Source organism: Pan paniscus, chromosome 17 (genome assembly GCF_029289425.2).
Source record: "Pan paniscus chromosome 17, NHGRI_mPanPan1-v2.0_pri, whole genome shotgun sequence".
Classification (NCBI taxonomy): Eukaryota; Metazoa; Chordata; class Mammalia; order Primates; family Hominidae; genus Pan; species Pan paniscus.
Window position 1 is genome coordinate 43,593,094 of NC_073266.2, and position 16,688 is coordinate 43,609,781.

A 16,688-nucleotide genomic window follows, 5' to 3' on the forward strand; every position below is an offset into this window, starting at 1 on the left:
AGAATGGTGTGAACCCAGGAGGCGGAGCTTGCAGTGAGCCGAGATCACACCACTGCACTCCAGCTTGGACAACAGAACAAGACTCCGTCTCAAAAATGAAATAAAATAAAATAAAATCCTAAAGGTCCAGAAATAAGGAATTGAATACCAGAATAATAAGCATGTGAGTTGATAACTCTGTACTTAGGGATGTTATAGTGCAGGATTCCCAAAGATTATTCACCATCAAAAGTATAAAATATATAAACAGCCCATCATTTAACAAGTATTCAGTCTATAAATACTGAATTTTTATTACATATTAAATACTGTTCTAGGTTATGGGAATATAGAGGTGAACTCAACAGATGAAAATTCCTGCCCCTATGAAAAAGGGAGGACAGACAATATAAAAATCTAAATATGACAATATAAAAGGTGGTGTGTGTTTATGTGTATATATATATATATATATATGCTGTGAGTAAAATGAGACAACAGGGTTAGGAGGATAGAGAATGACTGATATACACAAGGTGGTCAGGGAAGGTCCCTTTGAAAAGGAGACATTTGAACAGAGACCTGAAGAAAGTGAAGGAGCAAGCCAGCCAGTTATTTGCTTTGGTGTTCCAAACACAGAAACAAAAGGGCAAAATCCCAAGGCAGTAGCATGTTCCATATTTATAAAAAATAGCAACTAGGCTATTATAGCTAGATTTCTATGCTAGAGCATACAGGCTAAGCATCTATAATCCAAAAATTAGAAATCTGAAATGCTTCAAAATCTCAAACGTTTTGAGCACCAACGTGACTACGCTACAGCAAGTCAACAAGAAATACAGTGGTAAGAAATGAAGTATTCAGAAGTAGGGGGCTAGATCTTGTGGGGCTAGATCTTGTAGGGCTAGAAAGCCTTGGATAGGACTTAAATTATTATATTAAATAAAGTGATGTAGAAAGCCATTTGAAGTTTTTACATATTGGGATAACACAATCTGATTTATACTTTTAATGTGTCTCTCTAGCTGCTATATTGAGAATAGATGGTAGAGAACTTAGGGTAGAAGCAGGGAGATAAGTTACAGGCTATGTTCAATAATCCAGGCAAGACCTGATTTAGATTAGAGACATTGGGCCAGGGAAAGGTTGGGAAGGACCCAGCATAGTCTACAAAGGAGGAGAACTCGGAGACAAGTGTTCTGGATCCCAAGTGAAAACAGTGTTTGAAGAAAGAGTTATCAATTTACTCAGTTCCATCAAGTAAAAAGAGGGCTGTGAAATGAATGGATTTAGCAGTGTGCAGGTCATTGGTGACCTTTACAAGAACAGTTTGGATGGAGTGATGGTGATGAAAGCATGACTGGAGTGGATTTAGAAGAAAAAGGCTCAGACCTGTAATCCCAGCACTTTGGGAGGCCAAGGTGGGAGGATCACTTGAGGCCAGGAGCTCAAGACCAGCCTGGGCAACATAGTGAGGCCTTGTCTCTACAAAATTAAAAATAGATAAATAATAAAAGAAAAGGGGAGAGGGACGATCAAGAATCATTAAGGGGTGCCAAAACCATCAAGTGAAAGATGGCTGGGAAAAGGATATTCACGTGGTGCCACATATTACTTGTTAATCACAAAGTTGTGGCGGACACCACCATCACCATCAAACTTAGCATCTCCTATAAGAGGATAAACTGGCATTATATGCCTCCTGCTGTGATGCAATGGAAAAGAAATAACATGACCTTAGTAGTATTATTGCCATTGGATTTAACCTAAATCTGATTGAGGGAACAATCAGCTAAATCTCAGTTGTAAAGCATTCTACAAGATATTTCAAAAATGTTAATGTTAATGAAAAACAAAATAAAGGCATGGAAACTTTTCTAGTTTAAAGGACACTAAAGAACTTATGCAATCCAGGATTTTTGACTGTATACTGGATGTGGGAAAAACAGATGCAAAGGACATTTTGAGGACAACCAGAGACACTTAAATATGGATTGTATATTAGATAATGTTGTGTCTGTTTTAAATTTTCGGGATGTGATGATTATAATGTAATTATATAAGAGAACAACTTTGTGGGTTTTTGTTGAGGGGGGAGGGTTGTTGGAGTTTTTGGTTTTTTTGTTTTGTTTTGTTTTGTTTTGTTTTTTGAGACGGAATCTCTCTCTGTCACCCAGGCTGGAGTGCAACTGTACCATCTCGGCTTACTGCAGCCTCCACCTCCCAGGTTCAAGCGATTCTTCTGCCTCAGCCTCCCAAGTAGCTGGGATTACAGGTGCCTGCCACCATGCCAAGTTAATTTTTAGGAGAGATGGGGTTTCACGCTGTTGGCAGGCTGCTCTGGAACTCCTGACCTCAAGCAATCCACCCACCTCAGCTTCCGAAAGTGCTGGGATTACAAGGGTGAGCCACCACACCTGGCCGAGAACAACTTTGTTTTAAAGAGGTAGATGCTGAAACAGTTAAGGATGAAATATAATGACATCTGCAACTTCAGCATTAAAATGTGTGTGTATGCGTGCCCACGCATGCACCCACGCCTGCATCTAAATTGAGAGAAGTAAAACAAATACCTCAAAATGTTAATAGTTCATGAATCCAAGCAAAGAGTGTGGTGTTAGTTGTTCGTTGTACTTTACACTTTTCGTAAGTTTAAATTTTTCCAAAATAAAAAATTGAAGAAAAGGAAATAGGAAGTAAAGATAGTGCTTTTAAGAAATTTGGCTATAAACAGGAGCAGACAAACGAACAGTAGCTAGAGGAGAATATAGGTTCAAGGGAATTTTTTACCCCCAAGATTGGCAACGCTATAGGATTCCATCATTCAACAACAGTATTAAGCTCTTGCTATGTACTAGGTACTCTTCTGGACACTGGGGATAGCAGTGATAAAAAAAAAAAAATCTCTACCTTTTAGAGATTAGAGAAAGATAAGCAAAACATATGGTCTTTAGATGGAATTAGAATCTACCCAGATGATTCATTTGACCTACCAGATTTGCTACTCATTGTTTAAATTTGAAAAACTATGGCCAGGCATGGTGGCTCACACCTGTAATCCCAGCACTTTGGGAGGCTGAGGCAGGTGGATCACCTGAGGTCAGGAGTTTGAGACCAGCCTGGCCAACATGGTGAAACCCCATCTCTACTAAAAAAAAAATACAAAAAATTAGCTGTGCCTCGTGATGTATGCATGTAATCCCAGCTACTTGGGAGGCTGAGGCGGGAGAATTGCTTGAACCCAGGAGGCAGAGGTTGCAGTGAGCCAAGGTCCTGCCATTGCATTCCAGCCTGGGCAACAGAGTGAGACTCTGTCTCAAAAAGAAAAAGAAAAAAAGAAAAGAAAAGAAAAACTGCAACATTATGAACTTTCAAGTAGGTCTGTGTGGAATCCTTATTGTGTATGGGTTGCTTGGCTTTATACGCTTAAAGGATTTGGCCAAATATGATATACAGTAAAAAGTGGCAGATTTCAAAATGTGATCTGCAAATCCCTGACCCATTAGGTAAAAACTGTTTTCCTAATAATACTGAGACAATATTTCCCATTTTCACTGCATGGACACATACACTGATGGCATAGAAGTGATCATGGATAAAATTGCTGATATCTTGGTACACAACTGTGTTAGTTCTCATTTTTTTCTTTACCACCATACATTTGCAATTAAAAACTCAATAAATTTGACTTTAACATGAGTTCTCTTTGATGAAACCATAAAGATTGTTAGTTTTATTAAATCTTGACTCAGGTATACATCTTTTTAACATTCTGTGTGATGAAATAGAAGTACTCATAAACATGTTTGCTGCAGGTATGGTGAATGTCTTGAGGAAAAGCAGTTTTGTGATTGTTTGAATTGCAAGCTAAAACAGTCCATCTTTTACAGAACTTCATTTTTACTTGACAAAACAATAAATAACCATGGTTATTAGGACTTGGAGATTTGGCAGGACATATTCTCAAGGATGAGCAAACTGAGCCTGTTACTTTAAGGAAACAACTGACAGTTGTTTCCAGTGATTTGTTGCCAGTGATAAAATTCAAGTTTTCAAGCAAAAATTATAATTTTGGAAAACATGTATTTGCCACAATGAGCCTGACAGTTTCTTTGTGAAAAATTAATAAGCATGATTATTTAATGTTTTAGAAATCACATGGGTCAACATTTAGAAGATCTGCATAATTCAGTAAACCAGTTTTCCAAATGAGCAAGCATGACATTACAAAATCTTGCAAAATAAAATACCTATTCAAAGCAAACATTATGTAGGTTTTACCAATCCCTATTGACTATTAGAAATTAAAACTGAGAAATTTTAAAATATTAATGTATAAAAAGCCAAGAGACTAATATAACAGTAAAAAAGTTTATGGGGTTGCAGATTTTAATTTGCAATTAACTACCACCTGTTGAGTGGAATAGCCACACTTTTCTGAGAAGGGTGTTAAAATATTCCTCCCTTTTCTAACTACATGTTTGTGTAAGGTTATACTTCAGCCATAATAACATATTGCAATATGTTGAATGCAAAACAGATAAAAGAATTCAGCTTTCTCTTGTGAAGCCAGAGAGTAAATATATTTGCAAGACAAATATATTGTAGACAGGAAGTATATTTGTACCACTCTTCTCAAAAAAATAGTTTTTCTTTTAGAAAATATAATTATTACATAAAAACATGTTTATATTAACATGTGTTATAGATGGAATTGGGTCCCCCAAAATGCATACATTGAACCCCTAACCCCCAAAAATAGGGCCTGTAGGGAGATAATTAAAGTTAAATGAGGTCGTAAGGATAGGACCCTAATTCCATAGGATCGATGTCCTTATAAAAAGAGACAGAGACACCAGAGAGCTCTCTCTTTTGCATGAACATGTATGTGTGCACACAAGAAGAAAGGCCTTGTGAGGACACAATGAGAAAGCAGCCATCTGCAAGCCAGGAAGAGAGCCCTCACCACAAACCAAAATTACTAGCACCTTGAGCTTGGACTTCTAGCCTCTAGAACTTTGAGAAAATAAATTTCTGTGGTTTATGCCACCTGGTCTGTGGTATTTTGTTATGCCATACCAAGCAGACTAATATAACATGTAATGGGCTTATTTTTAAATGAATTAAATTTTTAAAAAATTTTCTGAGTTTCGGCCGGGTGCGGTGGCTCATGTCTGTAATCCCAGCACTTTGGGAGGCCGAAGTGGGTGGATCACTTGAAGTCAGGAGTTTGAGACCAGCCTGGCCAACACGGCGAAACCCTGTCTCTACTAAAAATACCAAAATTAGCCGGGCATGGTGGCAAATGCCTATAATCCCAGCTACTTCGGAGGCTGAGGCGTGAGAATTGCTTGAACCTGGAAAGTGGTGGTTGTAGTGAGCTGAGATCGTGCCACTGCACTCCAGCCTGGGCAACAGAGTGAGACTCCGTCTCAAAAAAAAAAAAAAAAAAGTCTTAGTTTCAGTTTCTCATTATTGGGTCTGGAATTTGATTTTACACTACTTACATACTAATAAAATTAGCCTGTTGCTGTTTCATGGATACTGGCAGAAGACACAAGACCCTCTGGGTCAGAAACAAAGACTTTATTACTCATGGCACATCAAACAGCATGAGTATCAGCATATGTGCATAGATTCCCGTTATCCTCAAGACCCACAGAGTTGATGTAATATGGCCTGGTTGAATGCTGTGAACAAAGTTGGTTTGCTTCACAGCTAAGGAACACCAAGCATGGAGAGTCTCCTTGTTTTGTAGCAAGCAATAAGGTAGCCTGCCCTTTATCTGAGGAATGACATCTTTATCTCAAGATTACCAGCTGCATAGACAACCCTGAAAAACAGAGCCTTGTCTGACAGCCCAAGGCACATGACATCTCTCAACAATAATACAGTAAATACCAAAAAGTAGAACACAAACAAAAGCACTTTGGAGTTCCCAATAATTTTTAAGAGTATAAATTGCTGATCTGTAGCAGGGATCAGAAAACTTCTTATAGGGCCAGATGGTAAATATTTTAGCCTACATGGGTAGGCATTGCAATCTCTGTTGCAACTACTAAACTTTACCATAGTAGCATAAACTAGAAATAGACTGGAAATAGATTTACATAAATAAATGGGCATAGTGATGTACCAATAATGCTTTGTTTACAAAAAGAGGGAACTGACTTGCAGGCTATAATTTTCTGACCCCTAGACTACATATAGCATTGGTTTATATGTATGTAGCAATGTGATACAAACCTTATAGAGGAGGTTTCCTGAGCACAGGGTTAAGCTGCATATGGAAATAATTGGTCTTAGAGACCAGTTGAGAAGCCATATGCCACTTGGGATATCCAATCCATTATTATTTAATAATAAATCCATTTAAAAAGTACAGCTACATTCTCTTAAAAAAAAAAAGAAAAGCCTCTGTTGGTCACACATTGCTTCCAACTACTACCTCATTTTGCAGCAAACAGCATGCATTTTGTGATGGTGCCAGTTCCTTATGCCTGCCAAGTGCCATTGGTGGCACAGAGGAAGCAGGTGGATATGATGGGTCTTCTTAATAATAGCTAAGAAACCCTGAACTTGGGGAATCTACCACTTTTGTAATAGGCAGTGCACAAGCTTCTTCTTTTTCTGCAGAAAGACGTGACCTTATTCCTCAGGGTTGTTGGCCACTAATACAGTCCTGAGGAATAGCCCCGTCAAGAGTGGTCAAGGCCATACGTTCTTGGCACACCCAGAAAGAATGTGCACTCTAATTGTCAACAGTGTGATTCTGTTAAAATTTAAGTCAGATCAGGTCACCCCTCTGTTCAAAATCCCCTCTTGCCTCCCAAGTAAGTCAGAGTAAAAACCAAAGCCCTTACAGTGGTCTAACCTTATCTGGCCCCCACCTCAACTCTCCAACCCGAAGCTTATTAACTCCTCCGTTGCTTTCCTACTCAGCCACACTGGCCTCTTTACTGTTCTTCAGAGGCCAGATGTGTACCTTCCTCAGCGCTTTTAACTTTTGTTCTTCCTTATTGTTTCCTCTGCCCAGAGCTTGCATGATATCTGCATGGCTACCATCCTCACCCTCTGAGTGAAGCCCCTCCTAACTGGCATTTCTAGCACTGTAGCCCATTCTCAATGCTCTTTATTTCCTATCCTGGCTTTACTTCTCTCATAACAACTAATGTACTGTTTATTTTACATATTTCCTTGTTTACCTTGGTTATTATCTATCTCTCCCCCACTAAGCTTTAAGGTCTATGAGTGCAGGGATTTTTGTCTACTTTTTTTTTTTTTTTGAGATGGAGTTTTGCTCTTGTTGCCCGGGCTGGAGTGCAATGGCACGATCTGGGCTGACTGCAACCTCCACCCCCCAGGTTCAAGCGATTCTCCTGCCTCAGCCTCCCAAGTAGCTGGGATTACAGGCATGTGCCACCACACCTGGCTAATTTTGCATTTTTAGTAGAGATGGGGTTTCTTCATGTTGGTCAGGCTGGTCTCAAACTCCTGACCTCAGGTGATCCACCCACCTCGGCCTCCCAAAGTGCTGGGATTACAAGTGTGAGCCATCACGCCCGGCCTTTTGTCTGCTTTTTGTACTGTTGACACACTAGTGCTTAGAATTGAACCTTATATACAAGGTGGTCATACGTATTTAACAAATAAATGAATACTAGATAATAACATAATGCTGTCTACTTGATTCTCAGCTAGAAATATTCTCTCCCTTTGAACTTTTGAAGCATTAGTAATTCTTACAGCTTTTTAAAATTGTTTCATTTCTTCTGTTGACAATTTAGTAAGGGAAGTTTGTGTTTTAAGCATTCAAGTTTCATTTTACAGCAAACACTAATCCTATATTTTAGAGTGAAAACGTAATATTTATAGCATTCGGATCATGAAATGATGCTTCTAAATGCCTACTTTGACTATAATCCTATTTTACTGATTTTTCAAAATAATATTTTATAGACATTTAGTGGCAGGAATTGAATATGTTCTTGCTTATTAGTTCTAAGATATTGGTATTTAAGTGTGTATCTAAGAAGTTGTACACATTTTTTAAAATATTCTTCCTTTCACTTACAATATAGCTTGTAGATTTGTAGGAATGCCAGTCTGGCCATTAGCACTCAAATTTTATATTCAAAACTTTGTTTCAGTTTACTGTGTATTTCTTGAAAAGCTTGCATTTTTTAAGTTTTTAAATAAAATTAGCTCATAAAGAACATTGATGAAAACTGGCATCTAATATGCTGTGCATTGAAGTGGTTACTTAATTTAAAAGCTATTCTATACTATTTTAAGGAGACCCACCTGCATAGACTTAAGCCCCACCCTGATTAATGATGTTAATGATTAAGGGGCATGTTTTGCTCTTGTCAGTATGGGCCATAATGTTTCAAAATGGTAAGAATGTTAACTATGTCATATACTTCTGAGCAATGTTTCTCAAAATGCATTTCTTTTCATGTTAACAGGTATTAGGTAAACAAGCTCTCTAGCTAAGTAATTTTTTTAGCTGTTTAAAGAAATTTAGTAAGTTTTGTTACCAAAGTACATCTGGATCTGCTAAAAAGCATTTAAATCTTCTAGAAGCAGGTAAAATAGTAGTCCCCAAGATTACTTGAACGTAGAGCCCTTTGATCATAGATCCTTTCTCTACTCTGATGTTTTGTGGGATTCACTTTGGAAAACGCTGCCATAAAAACTAAGAACCTCAGGGCTGAAAAGACTTTAAAGGCTGTTTAATATAATCCTCCAATTTATTGTTTCTGACAACACTTGACCAGTTTTGCCTTCTGTTGTTTATACTTCAAAATAATGGAAATTGTGATTTATTTATTGTGAGTAGAGTTTTTTGCTCATTTCCACATCTCTTTTTCTTAGTGTGGGAGAGCTCATTGAAGTTTTACTCCAGAAGTTAGCAAGCCTTCAGATGAGAAAAGCTGCTTTGCACTTGTCAGCAGAGACCTTGTCCTTCCTTAGGGTCACATAGCCTCATGGGAAGATTATTATTTTATAAGATATTAGGAAGTGCCATTGGTATCAGCATTTGTTGAAGGGAAGGGATCAGGATGGGGCAGAGGGAGACATTGGGCTGCATTGTAGTCGCAATAAAGGCTTCAGTTGACACCATGGAGTGCTCTGGATCTGTAGTGGCTCATCAGAGCTGTTCTAACTTGGGGTGAAGGGACTGCACATTGATACTCTTCATCACTGAGTCAGTGTAGGCTGGCCCTGGAAGAGCACATGACCTTACCTGAGGGAGCTCTTGTTAACCAGGGAACCTTCCCAAGGGAGTTAAGAGCTGAGGGCTGTCTGCCATTACCACTTCCAGTAGCCACAGGAATAAGGTTTTTGTTTCTGGAGGTGTATGGGGCAGTGTGTCACAGGATGCACTTCCGAAGTCTGTCAAGTGAGATTGTTTTTATCTCCTAACAACAAAGACCTGATGATGCTTAACACTTAAGATTGATTTTTCTCACATAATGAAAAGTCTGAAAGTAGGCAGATGCTGGTATTTGTCTCTTTTAGTCTTAGTCTTTTTCCATGCTCTCAAGATAGCTGCTAGACCTCTAGCCAATATGTCTGCATTCTAGGCAGTAAAGGTTCCTAGGAGCTTCACCCAGTGACTTCCACCTGTGTATACCTATTTGTAAGAGAAGCTAGGAAGTGACATTTTTCAGCAGTCACATTGCCTAGAGTTCTGTCACAAAGGAAGAATGGATATTAGGGTTGTCAGCTAATAGTCTTTGCTGCAGAAAATCATCATTAATCTGAGGAGGCAGGTAGGAAAAGCATTGCAAAACTACCAGTCATTATTGAAGTGGACTGGGGTGGGTGATGGGGCAAGGGAGGGTGGGGATCTGAGTGTGGCAAGAACAGGATAGATTTTAGAAAACAAGTCAGGTGGGTAAGAGTTAAAGATTTTGACATTAAGAATTGGAAGAAGTGGATAGGAAAGTCACCAGAAATGTGCAGGGTGACTTTAAATGCCCAGTGAAGTTTTTGGATAAACCACTACCTGAAGCCACTAACTATGTACTTCCTCTCTGGGTAGCAACTAGTTACCAAAAAACAAACAAACAAACCTAGTAGCAAATAGATTTCAAAGTCATGCCAGGCTGAAGGCTTTACCTTTGATCTTGGTGAAATTTCAAGGCCACAAAATTTAATTTAGAAGTTTCAACAGCTACTTATATTAATCCTCTGAAGTATAATGGCATAGAAAAGTTATATAAAGTAAAAAGAATCTTTTGCTAACCAGAATAGTATATTGTTATATAATGTAATATAAATGGTGTGTTTTCATGTTTATGTCCTAAAATCTCCTTTGAGATCTCTTTCCCATAATCGTAATACTAAACAGTTGGCCAGGCACAGTGGCTCACACCTGTAATCTCAGCACTTTGGGAGGCTGAGGCAGGCAGATCACCTGAAGTCGGGAGTTTGAGACCAGCCTGGCCAACATGGTGAAACCCCATCTCTACTAAAAATAAAAATATTAGCTGGGCATGGTGGCAGACACCTATAATCCCAGCTACTCGGGAGGCTGAGGCAGGAGAATTGCCTGAGCCCAGGAGGCAGAGGTTGCAGTGAAACGAAATCACGCCATTGCACTCCAGCCTGGGCGACAGAGTGAGACTGTCTCAAAAAAGAAAATAATAATAATAATACTAAACAGTTATAACTGAGACATTCCCCCATTTAATGCCAGTGAAAGGATAGGCCTTTCTGTTTGTTCTTTTTACTCTGTAATCATCCTAGGAAAGGGGCATGTGGCAGCATAGTGTATCAAGTTAAAAGCTTGGCTTGTTGATTCAGACCACGGTTTCAAAGCTTAGCTCTTCTGCTTACTCTCTGCATGATCTTGGCCAAGATTACTTGAGTCAGTAATTCACCAACAGCTGATTTTGTCCCACCTAAAAGACATTTGACAATGTCTTTGACAAGAGATATGTTTGGTTGTCACAACTGGGGTGGGAGTTGCTGCTGGCATTTAGTTTGTGGAGGCAGCTAAAAATCCCACAATACACAGGACAGCCCTCACAACAGAGGATTATCTGGCCCAAAATGTGAACAGTGATGATATTGAGAAAGCCTATTTTAACCTTTCCAAACCTCCATTTCTACATCCAAGAATTGGGGTTAGTAACAGTACCTATTTAATCATTTTTGTGATGGTTAGATGAGATAATCCATGTAAAATGCCTAACCTAGTGCCTGACACATAAGTGTTCTGTTAATATAAAATTTAAAATCTTATTATCATCAGGAGTACTAATCTGGATATTTAGGCTGAATTAAAAGAATATGCTGCCTTCTACCCATAGCCACGCAGCCAGGAAAATCATTTGCATTTTTCCTTCATCTGATGAAAATGTGTAAAGAACAAAGAAAAGAGGAAAGGAATAGAAGCCCTTCTTGCTTAAGAGTCAAAGAAGATAACGAATCAATTAGGTTACCACTATACTTATTCTAAAATCTACAAAAATGGTGCTCAGCCCAACTTAGGTAAATAGCTTTCTTCATGTTGATGTCATTTTTTTCCCCTCTCTTTGCTTTCTTCTTTTTGTGCCATATTGTAAAGTTATAGCTCCTTGCCTCTCCACATCTTTTCAAGTTTCAGCTTTTTAAAATCTTTTCTGAGCCAGTCACAGTGGCTCATGCCTGTAATCTCAGCACTTTGGGAGGCCAAGCTGGGAGGATCACATGAGTCCAGGAGTTCGAGACCCGCCTGGGCAACATAGCAAGACCCTGTCTCTAAAAAAAATTCTTTTTTAAATTAGCCAAGTGTGGTGCCACATACCAATAGTCCCAGCTACTTGGGAGTCTGAGGTAGGAAGATACCTTGAGCCCAGAAGGCCAAGGCTACAGTGAGCAGTGATCATACCACTGTATTCCAGCCTGGGCCACAAAGTGAGACTCTGTTTCAAAAAAATATATAAATAAAATAATTTCTGGTTATCAAGGATTTGGGAGACATTATATTAATAGAAAGTGTTAGCCAGGACAAAGCATTGGTATATTTAAAAGAAAAAGTTGGCCAGATGTTGTGGCTCACGCCTTTAATCCCAACACTTTGAGAGGCTGAGACAGGAGGCTCACTTGAGGCCAGGAGTTTGAGAACAGCCTGAGCAACATAGCAAGACTACCAAAAAAATAATCAGCTGAGTGTGGTGATGCATACCTGTAGTCCCAGCTACTCAGGAGGTTCAGGTGGGAAAATCACTTAAGCCCAGAAGATCAAAGCTGCAGTGAGCTATAATTGTGCCACTACTGCACTCCAGCCTGGGCAACAGAGTGAGATCCGATCTCTAAAACAAACAAAAAGAGGAAAATAAAAACCATGCCACCATTACAGACTATTCTGATAGTAACCAAATGAGCTACTGAAATGTTTGCTATGTTTTCAAATCTGTAATTTTCATTTGGTAATTTTATTAAGGTATACTGGAGTAAACTCCAAACCTCTAAACTTTACTTAGTAACCATAAGTTCATTCCTACTGTAGTGATATTAATAAATTAACTTTTATTTTTCAAGGCAAATGCAATAGGCCGAAGTGCTAAAACTGTTCGAGAATTTCTAGAAAAGAATTACACAGAAGATGCCATAGCAAGTGACAGTGAAGCTATCAAGTTAGCAATAAAAGCTTTGCTAGAAGTAAGTGATCTAATAAAGCATATTCAGGAAATCATGAATTTTTTTTCCTCATCCATTTTTGTTTATTAAACACAAAATTTGCTGAAATAATTCTAATAGTGTACTTGTTCTACATTAGGTTGTCCAGTCTGGTGGAAAAAACATTGAACTTGCTATAATAAGAAGAAATCAACCTTTGAAGGTAAGTCATTAACCAAAGAGGAAAAAGTATCTGTAGTATAAAGTATTTTGACAAAAGTTAAAAAGTTGTTGGCCTCTAGGCTTCCGATATAATGTTATCCTTCATTAATGTCACTCATTTCTGACCATCTACCGGTTTTTTGTTTGTTTGTTTGTTTTGTTTTTTTTTTTTTAATAGAGACGGGATTTCACCACATTGCCCAGGCTGGCCTCTAACTCCTAGAATCAAGCGATCAGCCCGCCTTGGCCTCCAGTGCTGGGATTACAACTGTGAGCCACCGCAGTCGTCCTGTCTACTGATTTTTATGTATTTCCATTACTTTACATTTGAAAGTGCCTTGAGCGTCTTGTGAGACTTAAACTTTAATACGTAGCACGATAACCTTTCCATATTTCTTTGTGGCAAGTCTCATGTTATTATATGTATAACGTCTGTCAGCCATTATGGGTTAAAACTGCTGGACTACAAAATAAAATGTTCAGGATATTGTGATAGAGGACCCACTGGCTAAAGAGCATTTGAAATGTAGTTCACTATTGTACATTAGATAGAACCAACTGTACGACATAGTTTGCCAACTAGCTCTCTTTAGCTGAGATTGTAAAAAAGCACTCAAAATTTGGGAAACTGTATTAGAAATATACTTAAAGGATTGTTTTATACTCAAATATGGCAGTGTACGCCTGTAATCCCAGCTACTCGAGAGACTGAGGTGGGAGGATCACTTGAGGTCAGGAGTTCAAGACCAGCCTTGGCAAGGTAACAAGACCCCCATCTCTATGAAAAAAAAAAAATTAAAAATTAAATTAAAAAAAAAAAAGGATTGTTGCCAGACGCGGTGGCTCACACCTGTAATCCCAGCACTTTGGGAGGCTGAGGCGGATGGATCACTTGAGGTCAGGAGTTCAAGACCAGCCTGGCCAACATAGTGAAACCCCGTCTCTACTAAAAATAAAAAAAAAATAGCTGGGCGTGGTGGCAGACGCCTGTGATCCCAGCTGCTTGGGAGGCTGAGGCAGGAGAATCACTTCAACCCGGGAGGCGGAAGTCGCAGTGAGCTGAGATTATGCCAGTGATCTGGGCAACAGACCAAGACTCCATCTCAAAAAAAATTATTTTGAAGATTGTTTTACATATATCTTTTCTTTGGTTTTAAGGAAAATATTTCAAGTAGTGTTAAAATTAGTGCCATCTGCAGCAGTGGGGTTTTTTGTTTGTTTGTTTCTGTTTTTGTTTTTGTCATCATGGTTGCTTTGACATCAATTTCCTACCCTTTATTATTCAACTAACAGATGGGATATGAGAATAAGACAGCAGCAAAGTTTCAATAAATAAGAGAAATGGGGACAAGACAGTGGAGCTTGCCCCTGCAGAGCCCCACATAAATCACAGAGTGCTGAGCACAGAGTGTGGAAATGGGTATTATCCAGGTTTTTGTCACCCCTGCTGCTAAGAGCCCAGGGACAGATGCAGCAACACCACAGGGGCACAGAAACCACTGAGGCCAGAGTTTGCCTCTTCTGCTCCATAATATACCTATGCGTATACAAATAGACATAGACACACACACACACACACACACACACACAGAGTTATATGCATATTTTTGCTTTTGAGTGATAGAATGGTATGCTTACTGACAGCAGTGTTATACTGTCTTCCACGTGATACTTTAGGATAGGCTATGTAGGGAATAGAACACATGCTTTGGAGTTGGTAGACTAGGATTAAGTTCCAGCAGATACATTTGTTTAACAACATGACCTTGAGCAAATTGCTCTCATCTTCAGCTTTCAGTTTTCTTCCCTGTAAAATGAGTCTAACGATACCTTCATCAAAGGGCCGTTGTGATAAGTAAATGAAATGGTGTGAGGTGGTAGTATCCTTTTATAGTAAGTGCTCATTAAATGGTGTTTTACAGATTGCAGGTTTGTGGCAACCCTGTGTTGAGCAAGTCTGTCAATTCCATTTGTCCGACAGCATGTGCTTACTTTGTGTCTCTGTCACATTTTTGATAACTCTCAGAATATTTCAGACTTTTTCATTATTATTATTATATGTGTAATATAGTGACAATGTAATTATTATATAATGGTGATCTGTGATCAATGATCTTTGATATTACTGTGCTAATTGTTTTGGAGTGCCATGAACTGCATCCATATAAAACACTGAGTGAACTTAATCAATAAATGTTGCATGTGTTCTGACTGCTCCACTGACCAGCTATTTACCTGTGTCTCTCCCTCTCCTCAGGCCTCCTATTGCCTGAGGCATAACAATATTGAAAATAGGCCAATTAATAACCCGATAAGGGCCTCTAAGTGTTCAAGTGAAAGGAAGAGTCTCATGTCTGTCACATGAGTTTTAAATAAAAAAACTAGAATTGTTAAGCTTAGTGAGGAAGGCAGTCAAAAGCCAAGACAGGTGGAAAGCTAGGCCTCTTGTGCAAGTTATTCAAATTGTGAATGCAAAGGAAAAGTACTTAAGAAAATTAAAAGTACTTAAAGAAATTTAAAGTGCTACTGTAAGGGAACACGTGAATGATAAGAAACTGAAACAGCCAGGCCAGGCGTGGTGGCACGCACCTGGCCAACATGGCAAAACCTGTCTCTACTAAAAATACAAAATTTAGCCACGTGTGGTGGCACGCACCTGTAATCCCAGCTACTCGGCAGGCTGAGGCAGGAGAATCGCTTGAACCTGAGAGGCGGAGGTTGCAGTGAGCTGAGATGGCGCCACTGCACTCCAGCCTGGGCAACAGAGTGAGACGCCATCTAAAAAAAAAAAACCAGTCTTGTTACTGATATGGAGGTTTTAGTGGCCTGGCTGAAAGATCAAACCAGCCACAACATTCCTCTAAACCAAAGCCTAATCCAGAGCAAAGTCCTAACTTTCTTCAATTCTGTGAAGGCTGAGAGGGGTGAGGAAGCTGAAGAAGAAAAGGTTGGAGCTAACAGAGGTTGGTTCATGAGGTTTAAGGAAAGAAGCCACCTTCATAACATAAAGGTGCAAGGTGAAGCAGCAAGTACTGATGGAGAAGCTGCAGCAAGTTATCCAGAAGATCTAGCTAAGACATTTATCTTCAGTGAAGGTGGTTATACTAAACAACAGATTTTCAATGTAGATGAAACAGCTTTCTGCTGGAAGAAGATACCATCTAAAATTTTCATAGCTAGAGATAGGAGAAATCACCTCACTGCCTGGCTTCAAGAGACAGACTGTCTTGTTAGGGGATAATGCAGCTGGTAACTTTAAGTAGAAGCCAGTGCTCATTTACAATCAATGGATGACAGCACATCTATTTATAGCATAGTATACTGAATATTTTAAGCCCATTACTGAGACCTAACACTCAAAAAAAGAAGATTCCTTTCAAAATGTTACTGCTCATTCACAGTCCACCTAGTCACCCAGTAGCTCTGATGGACATGTACAAGGAAATTAATGTTTTCGTGCCTGCTAACACATCCTTTCTGCAGCACATGCATCAAGGTGTAATTTTGACTTTCAAGTCTTATTATTCAAGAAATATGGCCAGGCATAGTGGCTCACACCTATAATCTTGACACTTTGGGAGGCCAAGGCAGAAGAACTGCTAGAGGCTAGAGGTTTGAGATCAGCCTGGGCAACATAGTTAGACTGTGTCGCTACCAACATTGGCTAGGCACGGTAGCTCATGCCTGTAATCCCAGCACTTTGGGAGGCCAGAGGCAGGTGGATCACTTGAGATCAGGAGTTCAAGACCAGCCTGGCCAACATGGTGAAACCCCGTCTCTACCACAAATACAAAAATTAGCTGGGTGTGGTGGGGGGAATCTGTAATCCCAGCTACTCAGGAGGCTGAGGCAGGAGAATTGCTTGAACCCAG

General features: G+C 39.3%; 1 protein-coding gene across 3 annotated transcripts in view; it reads left to right on the plus strand.

Moving 5' to 3' along the window:
* PSMA8 (proteasome 20S subunit alpha 8) overlaps positions 1-16,688 on the plus strand; it is a 57,414-nt gene that overhangs the window by 30,327 nt on the left and 10,399 nt on the right. For 2 of the 3 annotated variants that reach the window (XM_008955730.3, XM_003830273.3), the window contains exons 5-6: positions 12,517-12,636; positions 12,755-12,817. In XM_008955730.3, coding sequence (XP_008953978.1) covers positions 12,517-12,636; positions 12,755-12,817 — 183 coding nt within the window. Of the gene's footprint in view, positions 1-12,516; positions 12,637-12,754; positions 12,818-12,994; positions 15,032-16,688 lie in introns of those variants that run through there. The other variant, XM_055102751.1, reaches the window with a different exon arrangement.